The sequence below is a fragment of the Microcaecilia unicolor genome, chromosome 10, assembly GCF_901765095.1.
Source record: "Microcaecilia unicolor chromosome 10, aMicUni1.1, whole genome shotgun sequence".
Classification (NCBI taxonomy): domain Eukaryota; kingdom Metazoa; phylum Chordata; class Amphibia; order Gymnophiona; family Siphonopidae; genus Microcaecilia; species Microcaecilia unicolor.
Genome location: NC_044040.1, coordinates 194,640,618 through 194,656,995, shown reverse-complemented (window position 1 = coordinate 194,656,995; position 16,378 = coordinate 194,640,618). Strand labels below are relative to the sequence as shown.

General features: G+C 45.7%; 1 protein-coding gene across 4 annotated transcripts in view; it reads left to right on the top strand.

Moving 5' to 3' along the window:
* Positions 1 to 4,185: 4,185 nt before the first annotated feature.
* Positions 4,186 to 16,378, top strand: part of GOLIM4 (golgi integral membrane protein 4) — a 119,329-nt gene continuing 107,136 nt past the window's right edge. For all 4 annotated transcript variants that reach the window (XM_030216652.1, XM_030216654.1, XM_030216655.1 and 1 more), the window contains exon 1: positions 4,186 to 4,724. In XM_030216652.1, coding sequence (XP_030072512.1) covers positions 4,526 to 4,724 — 199 coding nt within the window. In that variant the 5' untranslated portion in view covers positions 4,186 to 4,525. The remainder of the gene's footprint in view (positions 4,725 to 16,378) is intronic.

Sequence of the window (16,378 nt, the reverse complement as noted above, 5' to 3'; positions counted from 1 at the left end):
GGGAATTTTTGCAACTAAAGTTGTAACATCTACGGGGGTGTATGGCTTGTAATGACGTATTCGATTGCCAGCTGCGTCCACCCGTGTCATAACTGGCATGACCTATTCACTGAAGCTGGAGGCCAATGCCCCACAGACTTCCTGCTTTTGTTCTTCTTCCAAATCACGTTTTATTTGGTGGAACCAATTATCCCAGAATTCCAATCCCTCTTTTACAAATGTTCCAGTCCCTATACCCGGGCAATTTTTGTGGACAGCCTTTAATAATTCCTGAATGTCCTCATGTGTACTAGGACCATTTTCATCGCACGGCAAGGGGAGCCGTTTTACATCTAACAAGTGTCTAGTAGCCCCCTACCATTCCTCACCATATTTAGTATTATTCAGTCTCATAAGCTCTGCAGCCACATGCGTGCCTCGAAAAATTGGCCTGGGGGGCCCTGGGGTTAAAGATGTTGGCATAGTTTTTGTTCGCTTATGAGTTGGGGTTGACATGGTCATGGGAGGCTCGGAGTACATCCGCAGTCGTCCCTCAATTTCAAATTGAGTTGCCAGGTCATATTGTTCTGATGTAATTAGGGTTTTCAAATCAGGGTACGTGCCTGATTCTGCACTACATTTTCCTTTTTCTTTCTGTCTCACCCGTTTTTTCTCCTTTTTCTGTTCCCTAGTCCCCACATCACTGTCCTCATTATCCCCTCCCTTTTCACTTTCTGAATCACTGGGGGGGTCATCAAGAGCCGAATACCCAGCGCATGGCACAGAGCGCTTTGGAAAAAGATCTGCTGCTACAGAAAATAAATTCCAAATTGTAAGATGCTTCTCTAAGCTTTTCTTCTTTTTCTTATTCTCTTGTATATATTTCAGGAGAGATAATAATTTTGGACGATCAAACGATCCATACTGAGACCAGTTTGCATCATATTTGACCCATTTCTCATGTATTTTTTCAATCTGTTTTTTTTTCTAGCGGGAATAATTCTATGACATGCTGCAAAGGGGTGCATTTTTTTGAACTATCTAAATCTAAATACAAAGCATATACAGGAGGCTTTTCTTTCTTATCTGCCCCTTTCCCTTCCATTTTATTCTGACTATTACAATTTCTCCTATAGAGCCACAACCTACAAAAATATACTAATGCACTTAAACAAAGAAAATATACAAAAAAGAAAACTACAAAGCTAAACAAATATACCACTAATAAGTCCACAATGTAAGCTTACTCACGCGTCTTCTTATTTCTCTTTAGCAAGCCCAGGAGTCGTCACCCGTATGTCCACGTCAGTAGGTTGATCACTCCCAAATCAGTGGTACACAGAAATCAGGCTTAAAACAACGCTTGCTCTCAAAATCCAATCCTGTAAAAAACTTCATTAAAAACAAACACTTAATTTGTCATTCGTCTCGCCTTCTCTTTTCCGTGTGCGGCATAAATCTTCTCTCCTGGCTGGCTCGCCACTTTGAAGAAAAGACTAGACGAATTTCATATTTAATATAAAAAGTTTATTTACTTTTTTAGTTTACAAACTGAATACTATCAATTGGGTATTCAGGAAGCATATCTAGACAAAGTAGAATGCTTACTACACAGATCTCTCATTGGTCTTATATAGCATTTTTCTTTGGCATCTGACTATACAACATTCCTGTGCAAGTCTCTGAATACCACAACGCTGTTAATCATGTACAGAACATACTACATCTGTTTTCCCTTATCCCACAGACTTTCTGGAGCCGTGCCTTTGGCCGATGTTTTAATGCCCTTTTCTCATGCCTCAGGAGATTTAGTGTTGAAACAGCTTGTTGTAATCATGGAGCTTTCCACTCCCCTTCTTTCATGCTTTTATTCAACATAAAATTTAGTAAATAAACACACACCGACACTAATGGTTAGCACATGCTAAGGGGCCCTTTTACAAAGCTGCGGTAAAAAGTGGCCCGCGGTAGTGTGGATGCGTAAACTTGGCGCGCGCTGGGTCAACATAAATGCCTGATCTTTGCAACACAACAAAACTAAAGAACGTAATGGACATAACACAACTCGTCCGTTGTACGATTCCCTAGTGTGGCTGTGCCACATGAACTTTATCTTACCACAACATCACTTTGTATTTGTTTACACCGGAGTCTGTAACGCCTCTCCGGTACTATGTAAGCCACATCGAGACTACAAATAGGTGGTAAAATGTGGGATATAAATGTAACAAATAAATAAATACATTTTTTTTATCACGGCTGGGAAAAAAGGCTTTTTTTTTCTATTGGGGCAGTAAATGGAATGCACTGCCGAATGCCATAAAAACAACCCACGATCTGGCAGTCTTCCGGAAATTACTAAAGACTAACCTGTTCAAAGAGACTTATCAAAAGGATCCTTCATAATGACCTGACATCAAAACTTTGCCAGAACAAGTTAACATTGAACTCTTTTATTTGGTTACTTTAATCACATTATCATTACTGAACATTTCACATTACCTTCGATCTCAAATACTTGAATTGTATATCTACTTACTTCTAATTTACTTTATTTTCTGTCAGTGGCGTAGGAAGGGGGGGGCGGTGGGGCGGTTCGCCCCGGGTGCACGCCGCTGGGGGGCTGTCGGCCGCGCTGGTTCCCTGCTCCCTCCGCCCCGGAACAGGTTACTTCCTGTTCCGGGGCAGACAGAGCAGGGAACCAGCGGAGCCAACGCAGCTCCCAGCGACGTGCAGTCGGGGCGGATCGGCCCTCCCGCCCGCTCCCCACTTTCCTATGCTAGTAAGAATACGCTCCGGGGGAGGGGGGGAGTGCGCCGTGCTGCACCCGGGGGGGGGGGGGGGCGCAGCGGCGACCCGCCCTGGGTGTCTGCCGCCCTCGCTACGGCACTGTTTTCTGTGCTTTAATTGCAACAATATTCTGTACTTCTCGTTCCGGAAATGGCGATCGCCATTACGGCATAATGTAAGACATTGAGCCTGCAAAGAGGTGGGAAAATGTGGGATGCAAATGCAGCAAATAAATAAATAAATGGCCGTGCAGTTAAATTAAAAGTAGCGCATGGCTGTTTTACTGCCTGAACCCTTCCAACCACCGATTGACATAGCGGTATGGGCTCACGTACTACTTGCACGGTAATCATGCAGCATGCGCCCCTCCCCCCCCCCCCCGGTAGAAAATAGAAAATTATTTTCCACCGCCGAAAACACCATGTGCCAACTTCAGAATTACTGCTGCTCCGGCGGTATTGCTGATTTGGCGCACGCCACCTGACCGTAAGCACTACCACTGCTTAGTAAAAGGGTCCCTATTGCCTAAAGTTAGTACCAAGTGCAAATTCTATAATGGCAGTTGTGCGTACAACTGCTGTTGGAGAATAATAGCATAATTCTGCATTTATGCGTCTAACGTTTGGCACCAGCACTTACACTAGCTCAAGGCTGGAGGAAAAAAGCTTGCACTTAAATGCGGGCATTTAGTGGTGTAAAGGCTAGTATGTTACACGGTGTCCGAAAAAAAAAACAAAAACGGGACCCTTTACATAGTTTCAAATACTTTGCAATTGGTTAAACAGTTAAGCCCTTAACTGCCAAGAAAATAGGTGTAGTTAAGGGCTCATACCTAACAGAAAAATTAGCGAGTGCTCATTACTGCAAAAATAGAAATATCAGCCATTTACCAGCAGCCGCACGGGGTTAACGCAGGGTCACTTTTTAGTGCTGCTTAGTGAAAAGGGCCCCGAAGTTACACCGCAACTGACCTTAGTTCTACAAGCTGCGCGCACAAATTTGCTTCCTAGTTGGAAATTTGTGTTGCACAACTTTGTAGAACTCACGAGAAATACTCCTACACTGGACCTGCATGGAACAAGTCCCCGCCCGGTTGTATCGACGCATCATTCTGTACCGCAAGAGACATTTCCCAACTATTAATAACCTAACCAACACCCCCCCAGCAGTACAGGGAGGGCGTACACCGTCATAAAGCACTTCTCAACTCCGCCTCTAAGACACGCCCCCCTCCAAAGACCGACACGAGGCCGTTCCAATCCAACGCCTCTCTTCACCAGACAGGGCGGGCAGCAAAAAAACGAGCCACGACGTCCAATGGAAGCGACCGGAGGCGGCACCTCCTCCACCTTCTTCCGTTTCATTGGGGGACGGGAGGGAAAAGGGCGGGGTGACACGTACCGTGGTGGCCTTCGCTTCTTTTGCGGTGCATTCGCTGCCGGCTGCTCTTCTCTTGCATCGCCCCCGTCGGAGGCAGCGATAGTCACGGGCAAGGGGGTATCCTGTCCCCTCGAGCGCTCTCCGATCGTAGCCTTGCCGGAAGCATTAGCATGTGCTGATCGGCAGCGCCCAGCGTGGCATGTTGAAAAAGTTCTGCACGGCAGCCTGGGAAGAAAGTTGCAGCTTTCTCGGAGGAGGCGGGGGGAGGAGGGAGAAGCAACAGTTGCACCGACTTTCCCCACCGATGCCCGTCGCCTCCCCGCCTCTGGGAGGAAGCTAGGCGAGAACGCTGGTGCCCGTCGCCACCCCCACCCCCATGCGGGGCAGCATGGGGACCGGGGTGTGCTCCCGCCGGCAGAGGCGGGTGCTGCAGACCCTGGTGCTCCTGGCCGTGGTGCTGGGCTTCATGTACGGGGCGATGGTGAACTACGACCTGCAGAAGCAGCTGAAGAGAGCCGAGACGGTGGCGCTCAAGTACCAGCAGCACCAGGATTCCATGTCGGCGCAGTTGCAAGGTATCGGCTGTCTTGCTGCTGTTATTCTGTAATTTAGCGCCTGGAGGAGCAGCATTAGGAAAACAGGGTTTAAAAAAAAATCCAAAATAGGAGTCATTGAGGTGAGGCAGGTTACCGTGTTCTGAATGCCAGTGTGATCCTTAGCAAGTTCACTTTGTGGTGGCACGGGCCCGGGTGTCTTTAGTGGCACTAATGTGACTTTTTCTTACAGGGATGTGGCTCATCCACCGGTTGGTTAAACGGTGCCCAGTTTGTCCTGTCTTGCATCGCCTTTCTACCAGGCAAACTTTCTGAAAACAGTCTGAGTTTGTTTTTGTTTTTTTTAGCATCAGGCAGTTTGTCTTGGGATGGGTGGGCCGATTTTAACTTCCCTGCAGCAGTGGATTTCTGATCAGTGTGGTAGCGTGTTAGTGCACTTTTAAAGGTGGTAAATAGAAATAAAAGAAAATTAGATGAAACCTTTATTGGACACTAACTTTTGATTAGCTTTCGAAGGCAATATTTGCTTAAAATGAGCAAATATAGGCGCGGAAATGCTCAGGTTGGTTATTATTATTATTATTTGTATAGCACTACCAGACGCACGCAGCGCTGAACACCTGACATAAGTATATAAATACATAAGTAATGCCACACTGGGAAAAGACCAAGGCTCCATTGAGCCCAGCATCCTGTCCACAACAGCGGCCAATCCAGGCCAAGGGCACCTGGCAAGCTTCCCAAACGTACAAACATTCTATACATGTTATTCCCGGAATTGTGGATTTTTCCCAAGTCCATTTAGTAGCGGTTTATGGACTTGTCCTTTAGGAAACCGTCTAACCCCCTTTTAAACGCTGCCAAGCTAACCGCCTTCACCACGTTCTCCGGATACGAATTCCAGAGTTTAATTACGCATTGGGTGAAGAAATATGTTCTCTGATTTGTTTTAAATTTACTACATCGTAGTTTCATTGCGTGCCCCCTAGTCCTAGTATTTTTGGAAAGTGTGAACAGACGCTTCACATCCACCTGTTCCACTCCACTCATTATTTTATATACCTCTATCATGTCTCCCCTCATAGAGAGACAGTCTCTGCTCAGTAGAGCTTACAATCTAAAAATAATACAGACAAGACAATTAAGGGCGAGGGAAGTACAGGGTGAGAAGGAACAAGAGGAGGTAATTGAGTAGTAGCTAGGAGCCAAAAGCAGTGGTGAAAAGGTGGGTTTTCAGCGTAGAGTGGAACCAGTAGATGTGAATTGGTTTTGAGTGGGGATGCCAGCACAGGTTGGGAACGGTGCCCCAAATACTGGCCAAAGGAGCGTGGATCCGCCTGCTCTCTGTGAAGGAAAAACCAGTGCCAGGCTCAGCCTTAGCCAGCTGCCTCCCAGAATGGGAATAACTATGGTAGCCAAAGGATCCTGAATCATCAAAAAGGCAGCCAAGTGTAGCCCACGTTATGGGGGCAGGGTCTCGAAATGAGTTGGTTTTTGTCATGCCATGGCAGTAAAGTCATGTTTGCATTTTAGTTTTTACTTTGGCCAGAGTCTAGGGAGTAAACAGTAAGCTAATAAGAACTATATATGTAATTTTCCATGCGTATGTGCCGACTCAGAAATTGGCATAGTAACCTTGCTTCCTTTTGTGGTCTGTAAAGTTAGTGTATGTTCTGAAGCTAGAGAGGTGTGGCAGCCGTGTTAGTCCACTCTTAAAGGTTATCAATAGAAATCAAACAAAATAAAACATGGAAAAGAAAATAAGATGATACCTTTTTTATTGGACATAACTTAATACATTTCTTGATTAGCTTTCGAAGGTTTCCCTTCTTCTGAAGCTGTAATCCTGGAATTTTATTTTTCTCTATATTATATGCTTGTGTATTATACTGTGTTGATGTATTTTCTGGATGTTTGCACATCCTGACAAATAGCAAGTGAGGAGACCCCCCTGGGTGGATCATAGGTCGCTGTGGAATGTCTATTTTTGTCTAGTTAGTTTGCCCAAACCCATGGTAAAATTCTGAATGATGCCTGTGTTGCCTTTGAACGGAATGTTCTGCTGTATGTGTGTTACAAAACCGTGTCAAAATATTCTGTATTGACTGTAAAGAGTTTGCATGTTTTTAGGGAAAACAGTAGGCATAGAAATGTAATTGATTATATAAGATTTTATAAACTAGGAAGCAGTTTCTGTACAAACACTGATTTTTATGGCGAGACTTTTTTTCCTGACTGCCAGCCCTGAGAAGGGTCCATGGCAGTAAATCCGCATGATCGGCCTGCTTTGTGAGATTAAAGGGGAGAAGTTTATCAACGTGGCAGTGGCGTAGCCATGGGGGGGGGGGGGGGGGGGGGGGGGCTGGGTCCCCATTGCAGCACCCCTTTTCTGTTGCTGGAAGGGGTGCCAAAGTCACACTAGCCAAATACATACAGTCTGGCCTTAAGGAAGCGGCGTGAGGAGGAAGAGAGCGGCAGAACTGTATTTGGCTGGTGAGGCCTCAGCATCCCTTCCAGCAAAGATATATTTGACATCTGCGGGGTGGAAGAGGAGGGAGCAATATGTTGCCATCCCCACTCTGCCCTTGGTGCTCCCAAAACGAAAGGGCTGGCTACTCCCCTGCAATGTGGGCTACTGTTAAGATGTTTGTTTAGAAGATTTTGCTCACACCTTTTTCAGTAGTAGCTCAAGGTGAGTTACATTCAGGTACTCTGGATGTTTCTCTGGCCCAGGAGGGCTCACAATCTAAGTTTGTACCTGAGGCAATGGAGGGTTAAGTGACTTGCCCAAGATCGCAAGGAGCAGCAGCGGGTTTTGAACCGGCCACCTCTGGATTGCAAGACCGGTGCTCTAACCACTAGGCCACTCCTCCACTAGCAACATTCCACGTAGAAGCCTGCCCTTGCAGATCAGCAACCCGGCCGCGCAGGCTTCTGTTTCTGTGAGTCTGACGTCCTGCACGTACGTGCAGGACGTCAGACTCACAGAAACAGAAGCCTGCGCGGCCGGGTTGCTGATCTGCAAGGACAGACTTCTACATGGAATGTTGCTAGTGAAATAGCAACATTAACATTCCATGTAGAACTTCAAATAGTAGCAACAGAATCTCAAATAGTAGCAACATTCCATGTAGAATCGCAAAAAGTGGCAACATTCCATGTGGAATCTTCAATAGTAGCAATATTCCATATATTTAGATTTTGCTCACACTTTTTTCAGTAGCAGCTCAAGGTGAGTTACATTCAGGTACACTGGATATTTCTCTGTCCCAGGAGGGCTCACAATCTGAGTTTGTATCTGAGGCAATGGAGGGTTAAGTGACTTGCCCAAGATCGCAAGGAGCAGCAGCGGGTTTTGAACCGGCCACCTCTGGATTGCAAGACCGGTGCTCTAACCACTAGGCCACTCCTCCACTGTAAACCCAAGTTATTAGTAACTGTCTCATTGTGTAAAATGGTAGCTGTGGTAACGTGACACATCTTAACATAGTAACATAGTAGATGACGGCAGAAAAAGACCTGCACAGTCTATCCAGTCTGCCCAACAAGATAAACTCATATGTGCTACTTTTTGTGTATACCTTACCTTGATTTGTACCTGTCCTTTTCAGGATCCTATGTTTATCTGTTTCCCTTGGTTCAGCGGTTCCTGGGCCTGGAGGCACCCCAACCAGTCAGGTTTTCAGAATATCCATGATTAATATTAAGAGAGAGATTTGCACGCACTGCTCCCACTGCAGTGCATGCAAATCTCTCATACCGTGTTTCCCCGAAAATAAGACACTGTCTTATATTAATTTTTGCCCCCCAAAATGCACTAGGTCTTATTTTCAGGGGCTGTGTTATTTTTTGGGGAAACATCGGGGTTGGCCCGCCCGCCCTCCGTCGCTCCCGGAACTAACCTTAAACGCCTCCTTTCACCTTTGCAGCAGCAGGGCAGGCCACTCCTTCCTTCCATGTCCCGGCATCGCCTGACGTAACGTCTGTGAGGGTGGGGCACGGAAGGAAGGAGAGGTCTGCCCTGCTGCTGCTTGCTGCGAAGGTGAAAGGAGGCATTTAAGGTTAGTTCCGGGAGCGACGGAGGGCGGGTGGAGGGGGGGGGGGTGGCGCCCGGGGGCGGCCTTGTCCGGCTCTCGGTGGCCCTGCTTTCAAACAAAAATTTGCTAGGTCTTACTTTCGGGGGAGGCCTTATATCTAGCAATTCAGGAAAACCTCTACTAGGTCTTATTTTCGGGGGATGTCTTACTTTCGGGGAAACAGGGTAGTAACATAGGTGATGACGGCAGATAATAAAGACCCGTATGATCCATCCAGTCTGCCCAATAAGATAAATTCATAGCATAAGGTATGGTGTGATACCACATATGAATACTTAATCTTGAATATTTTTTGTGGATATCATGAAAACCTGACTGGCTGGGCTGCCTCCAGGGCCAGCCTTAGTTCATTTCCAGGGATGGCCAATTGCGAGTGAACCCGGACACCTGATTTTCTTGTTTATTCGGTTCTTCCAGCTCTGCTTGGTTGGTTCTTACGTCAACCTTATTTGTCCTGTCTGTCTGTCCTGATTTAGATTGTAAGCTCTTTTGAGCAGGGACTGTCTTTTCTTCATGTTCAATTGTGAAGCGCTGCGTACGACTGGTAGCGCTATAGAAATGATTTGTAGTAGTAGTAGTCCCCAATATCTTTAGAAATATTTAACGCAGACTAAAAAATAATCCCATAACGCTTAACAACACTATATCTAACCAATAAGAATGTATTCACCCAATGTCTTACTTATAATTCTGTAACTTTTGTCCCACAAATGTTGTAAACCGCACTGAACCCTAAACAGGGGATATTAGCGGTATATAAGACTTGAATTGAATAGTCTGCCTGGCTAATTAATGGTGGATTTTTCTTCAGGAACGTGTCCAAATCTCTGTTAAATCCCATGTGTTGGTTACCTTGACCACATCATCCAGCAATATATTCCACATCTTAATTATAAACTGTGTGTTTAAAAAAAAAAAAAAAAGCGTAAGACAACGAACAGTATAACATTTGGTGTTGTACATACAAGTACAATAAAAATAAGTTAAATAGTAATCCAAAATACTGACAATGCACTCAAGTTGTTGTTTATGCAAATTAAAGGCCTCTTTTACCAATCCGTGCTAGGTACAGAGAAGGGCAATGAAAATGATAAAGGGGATGGGACGACTTCCCTATGAGGAAAGGCTGAAGCATCTAGTGCTCTTCAGCTTGGGGAAAAGACGGCTGAGGGGTGATTATGATAGAGGTCTAAAAAATAATGAGTGGAGTGGAATGGGTAGATGTGAATCGTTTGTTTACTCCTCAAAAATATTAGGATTAGGGGGCATGCGATGAAGCTACAAAGTAGTAAGTTGAATACAAATCTGAGAAATTTTTTCTGTACTGAATGTGTAATTAAACTCTGGAATTCATTGCCAGAGAATGTGGTAAAAACAGCTTAGCGGGGTTTAAAAAAGGTCTGGCCGGCTTCCTAAAGGAAAAGTCCATAGACCATTATTAAATTGGTTTGGGGAATATCCACTGCTTATTAATGGGATAAGTAGCATAAAATATATTGAACTTTTTCCGGATCTTTGCCAGGGACTTGTGACCTGGATTGGCCACTTTTGGAAACAGGATGCTGGGCTTGATGGATATTTGGTCTGTCCGAGTGTGGCAATACTCATGCACTTGTGTACTTAATTCTCAAGCGGCAATGCCGGCTAAGCCCCTAAATCGGTTACTATTACACCCCATTACAGTTAAGACTAAAGAGAACTGGGCGATACATTGCTGTGAAATATTTACTGGTCTTGTCAGGTAAAAACAGATATTTAAGGTTTTTTTTTTTTGTTTGTTTTGTTTTCCGCTTGCTTTGTATTCTGGCCTGGTCAAAACATGTCGCATAAGCACATTGCTTCTTGGAGTTCGTTATATGGTGCTCCCTGAACACTCTTTATCAATTTTGACATATAACACCTCAGTACTACCTCTAATACCCAGTCAGGGTGAACCCTGTGGATGCTTGGAGGGCCCTGCCAATCGCTGCTCAAGCCTCACCCTCACTTGTGCCCCACACTGGTAATCTCCCATCTTCCAACTGAGGGGCCGATGCACAAAGCTTACCCTACTTGCAGCGTTTGCTTTAGACTGGTTGCAGCCGGCCTAATGCACAAAGGAGTTCTGCGTCCCTTTTACCATTCACTGTAGCAGCAACTAATAACCCTATGCAAATGTATTACAATAAACTCATTAGTATTAAAATGAGCATTCTGTGCAATACGCAGAAAGCAGCGCCTAACTTTAAGTTGCTAGGTTTTATCGCAGGTCAGAGGAGCCCTCTTCATCCACGCTGGCAAGTCTGGGGCTGACGCCCCTTTCCAGTTTCCTTTCAGCCTCTGCCTCCTGAGCAAACCCCCTCCCGGCTGGGAGCCCTCTCCCGGTTCAGTTTCAAAATGGACGCGAGCCCCCGCTGCTATGTTTACAAACTGTGCAGGTTCTCCCAAAGCCACAGGCAGCCGCTTATTTTGTGCGTGCAGACGCTCCCCCCCCCCCCCCGTGACCTGGAAACAATCCTATTCTGCTCATGTGCTAGGCCAGATTTGCATGTAGTAAAGGCAGTGCGTGCAAATCTCTCATGAATATTCATTGTGGGTATCCTGAAAACCTGACTGACTGGGGTGCCTCCAGGACAGGTTTGGGAACCAGTGTGCTAGGGCCTAGCGGCTAGGCACTTCCAGGGGCCGATGCACAAAGATCACTGTTAAATTTCCGTGAATCTTATTTGCATGCCATCCCCTTTGTTCATTGGCCACTGTTTGCAAATCGTTGAGCTCACCTGCAGCTGACATATTTAACAGCAACCTTTGTGCATCGACCCCCCCCCCGAGTTCCTACTTGCCATTGGGGAAAAGTCTGCCCTACAAGCCAGTCTTTGGGTGATTTGACGCATCACAAAACCCAGGGGACACCAGAGTTGCTATAAATTATATCTACGCAGCAAATAAAGAAAATCACTGAGCTACAGAGAGAGTACATTGCAAGCTTGTTAACAAGAAAATAAGATTGCATTAAACTTAACTAGGTCCCGGGAAGATTCAGGGTCTGCTCTCTTCAATAGGGTGTGTAGAACTGGCACAGGGCCCTGGCACACGTCTACCTTCTTCTGAACTTCCTAGCCTGGACAGGAGGGTTCTAGCCAATTCCAGTTCTCCATGGGCTGTGTGGGAAAGAGCAAACCATGACCATTATCTTCGTCTAGGCCAGACCGGCGGTAACAATCCCTCCCTTGAGCAGTGGGAGATGAAGCACATTTCTGCTCCATTCAGTCTGTACACCGCTCTGATGCAGGTGTGAGAAAAACAAAACCCTAAGAAGAGCTCCAGTAGATTTCGGCTTCACCACTAAGCAGGATCCGGGTGCCTTCGGGGGCTGTTTGCTTGTGCTCCTTTGGCACAGAGCTTCGTCTTCTCCCTCCACCCTTCCCATTACTCAACCTTTTGAAGATTCCCTTGAGGCCAGTCTAGAATTTTCTGAGAACTTCTTGGCTACAGTTTTTTTGGCAGTGAAGTCTGGCTTGCACGGATTTGAAGCTCCCAAAAAATTGAAAGCGTACTTGACCAGGGCCCAGGACTCTTCTGGCAGAAGGCGTCTGAGAGCAGCAACATTAGACGTCCTTTTGGAGTGGCTGTCCATGCTACGACAGTAAATTCTGCTAGATGAAGAGGAGTCTGGGTGAGCCTGGCCTAACATGGATGCTGATGTAAAGCCCTCGTGGGGGGCGGGGAATCCTCCCATTATGGTGGTTTCTTTGCACAGTTCAGTGAAAGGGCCCCTAAGCAGTTAATGAACAAATTAGTGTTACTGCTTCCACACAAGCACGCTTTTACTGCGGTGGCATGGCGATTTGTACGTTAACTGTATGTTGAGTTAGGGGGCAGGAACCACCATATTTTTGCGCATATAAACATGTCTTATACTTGTTTTTACATTTTGACTAGAAAGGTCATGGTTAATGCACGTTCCCATTTACATAAATTTTGTCGAATTTTATGCACGATTAAATTGCGCTATTTAAACTGAAAGTGGGAGGAGGGAGGAATGCGCCTGGCATGTGCACACAAACGTTTTGTGGTCAGCGTGGCTCTTGCGCGCATGTCCAGACAAAACCAGAAATGTCAGCCCGTTTTTCTTTTGTGCCTAAATACGAGTGCTCTCGTTTTCAGTTTTGTTTGGGCATGCACTTCTGTGTCGGTTACTGTCTGTGTTTAAAACTTACAATTTGTGGCCATCTGTACTGCGCTCGTTTACACCTGCACTCGAGGATTCAGGGCACAGTAACATTCACGCACACCCTAGCGGCTTATTCGAAGGCAGAACATCTGCAGCTTAGTTAATGTCAGCTTATCCCTTGTATTCTGTATAGCGTGACTTAAGTAGCACTTGCAACTTAATTAGTTAATAAGTTAATCAGCACTGCCAATTAACAAGCAATTATTGACACTGGCATTAGAATTTATGCGCACAGCTGTTTAAGTGTATTCTGTAAAGCACAACTGTCTAAATGTATTCTGGAACGTGATGAGCGTAAATTCTCATAGTTGAAAAGGAGGTGTGTCCATGGGCGGGGGTAGGCGTTTCAGAAAATCTGTGCGTAGTTCTAGAATGCACCCGGTCCGCACCTAATTTAGGCGTCTGTGTTTACGCGAAAACTTGGTATAACTGCCCGTGACTAAATTTAGACTCTAAGGGGCGAGCGGTATATTCTTTAATCCTACTACTACTACTTATCATTTCTATAGCTCTACCGGACGTACGCAGCGCTTCACACTTGAACATGGAGAGACAGTCCCTGCTCGATAGAGCTTACAATCTAATTATGACAGACAGGACAAGTAAGGGATAAGGGTTAGGAAAGACAGGACATATCAGGGATAGGGGACAGTTGAAGGTTTAGGAGTTAAAAGCAGCATTGAAGAGGTGGGTTTTTAGCTTAGATTTGAAGATGGCCAGAGATGAGGCTTGGCGTACCGGCTCAGGAAGTTTATTTCAGGCATACGGTGCAGCAAGATAGAAGGAACGGAGTCTGGAGTTAGCGGTGGAGGAGAAGGGTGCAGATAAGAGAGATTTGCCCAGTGAGCGGAGTTCCTGGGGAGGAGTGTAGGGAGAGATGAGAGTGGAGAGGTACTGAGGAGCTGCAGAGTGAATGCATTTGTAAGTCAGTAAGAGGAGTTTGAACTGATTGCGGAAACGGATAGGGAGCCAATGAAGTGACTTGAGGAGAGGGCTAATGTGTATAACGACACTGGCGGAATATTAGTCGTGCAGCAGAATTTTGAACAGATTGAAGAGGAGAGAGACGGCTAAGTGGGAGACCTGTGAGAAGCAAGTTGCAGTAGTCTAAGCGGGAGGTGATAAGAGTGTGGATGAGGGTTCTGGTTGCATACTCAGAGAGGAAAGGGTAAATTTAGGCTTATTCTGTAAAGTATACCTAGATTAAGCTGTACTTTATAGAATACATCTAGGCGTATTTTTTTTTCCTGCACGGGTTTTTCAGGTGCCATATATAGAATCTAGTCCTATACGGGAAGTGGGTAGTGGACAGAGAATTGGCGTGGACTACATAGTAACATAGTAAGTGACGGCAGAAAAAGACCTCTACGGTCCATCCAGTCTGCCCAACAAGATAAACTCATATGTGGTACTTTATGTGTATACCTGACCTTGATTTGTATCCACCATTTTCAGGGCACAGACCGTAGAAGTCTGCCCAGCACTAGCCCCGCCTCCCAACCACCGGTGCTGCCACCCAGTCTCCGATAAGCTTCAGAGGATCCATTCCTTCTGAACAGGATTCCTTTATGTTTATTCCACGCATGTTTGAATTCCGTTACCGTTTTTATCTCCACCACCTCCCGCGGGAGGGCATTCCAAGCATCCACTACTCTCTCCGTGAAAAAATACTTCCTGACATTTTTCTTGAGTCTGTCCCCCTTCAATCTCATTTTATGTCCTCTCGTTCTACCGCCTTCGTATCTCCGGAAAAGGTTCGTTTGCGGATTAATACCTTTCAAATATTTGAACGTCTGTATCATATCGCCCCTGTTTCTCCTTTCCTCCAGGGTATACATGTTCAGGTCAGCAAGTCTCTCCTCGTACGTTTTGCAACGCATACTATAGTTAATGTGGTTTACTTAACGTGCACCATTCATCGCTTTTGTGGTTAACAAAAGATTCACTTAGCCCCTCCTCAGTAGTGCTCAAATTGCAACCAGGTTTACGTTCGCTAGTGCAGTTTAAGTGCTGAAATTGCTGAGGTCATGCTGGACACATTCCCAACAATCATTTATTTATTTTATCTATTGCATTTGTATCCCACATTTTCCCACCTATTTGCAGGCTCAATGTGGCTTACAATACATCATGGGTAGTGGAAATATAATAGAAAATAGACATTTAGTGTTACAGAAAATTTTAACATGATATTGATAAGATATGATAGTAGTAATCATGTCACAGCTTTTGCAGTTAACGTGTTTTAATCTCTGCTGTTAAGGTGTGTTGAGTTAAAAAACGTAGCACACTTTAGTAAAAGACCCTCCCCCTCTTGTTTGTTTTGTGTATATTTTGGTTCCCTTGTGATGCTACCCACAAACTTCACACTTAGGCCCAGAAGCATCAAACAAACATAACAAAATCTAAATCGTTAAAGTCCTTAACGATTTTGAAAAACCGAAGCATGCACCAAAAAAACAGGTCAAACATGTTCGTTGCGGTATCCAGAAGTACAATGTATCACTGAATCGTAATCCCCGTCGTAATCGGCCCCTGTGCCCCGCCCCCTGGGATCGTCACCGCCGCTCCCACCCTCCACCGGACCCCCCCTCCACATTACCGTCCCGTGCAGCGCCTCTCACCTATATGCGAAGGTGCTGCATGGGATAGAACATCTGATCGCCAATTGCTTCTCCCTTCTCCGACGTTGTTCCTGGGCCCGCCCTCCATTGACGTAAGTTACCTACGTAGATAATGTAGGTAACTTACGTCAATGGAGGGCGGGCCCAGGAACAACGTCGGAGAAGGGAGAAGCAATTGGCGATCAGATGTTCTATCCCATGCAGCACCTTCGCATATAGGCGAAGGATGGCGGGAGGTGGAGCCCTGGAGCAATGGACAGGAAACACAGGAAGGGAGGGGGACCGGGGATGAGAAAATTTGGAGATCTCAGGGGGGGGGGGCAAGGGCGCCTTTGCCCCCTCCCGATCTATTTGAATTTTTTGTTTTGTTTTGGTTAGTGCAGGGGGAAGTGGGGAACTACCGGTTTGCGTTTTTATATAACTTTTTTTTTTTTTACATGCCAGCTTGCATTTTTAAGGTGCAGGAGGGAGCGGGGAGATGACAGCTCAGGCCTGAACGACAGGTCTGAGAGCTCGCTAAATTTGTCACGTTAAATGATTCGTTAGAATCGTCGGTATGGTTAGTGCATAGCGAATTGTCCACATTTCAATGGTAGTTTCTGGTTTGCATTCCGTTTTCGTTATCTGTTAGTGGCTTCAGAAAAAGGCCTATAATGCATGCAACGGCCGCAAATTTTGTCGTTAGAGGGTCATTAATGGGTCATTAGAGTTTTGTGCATCTAGGCCTTAATCCTCTTTCCA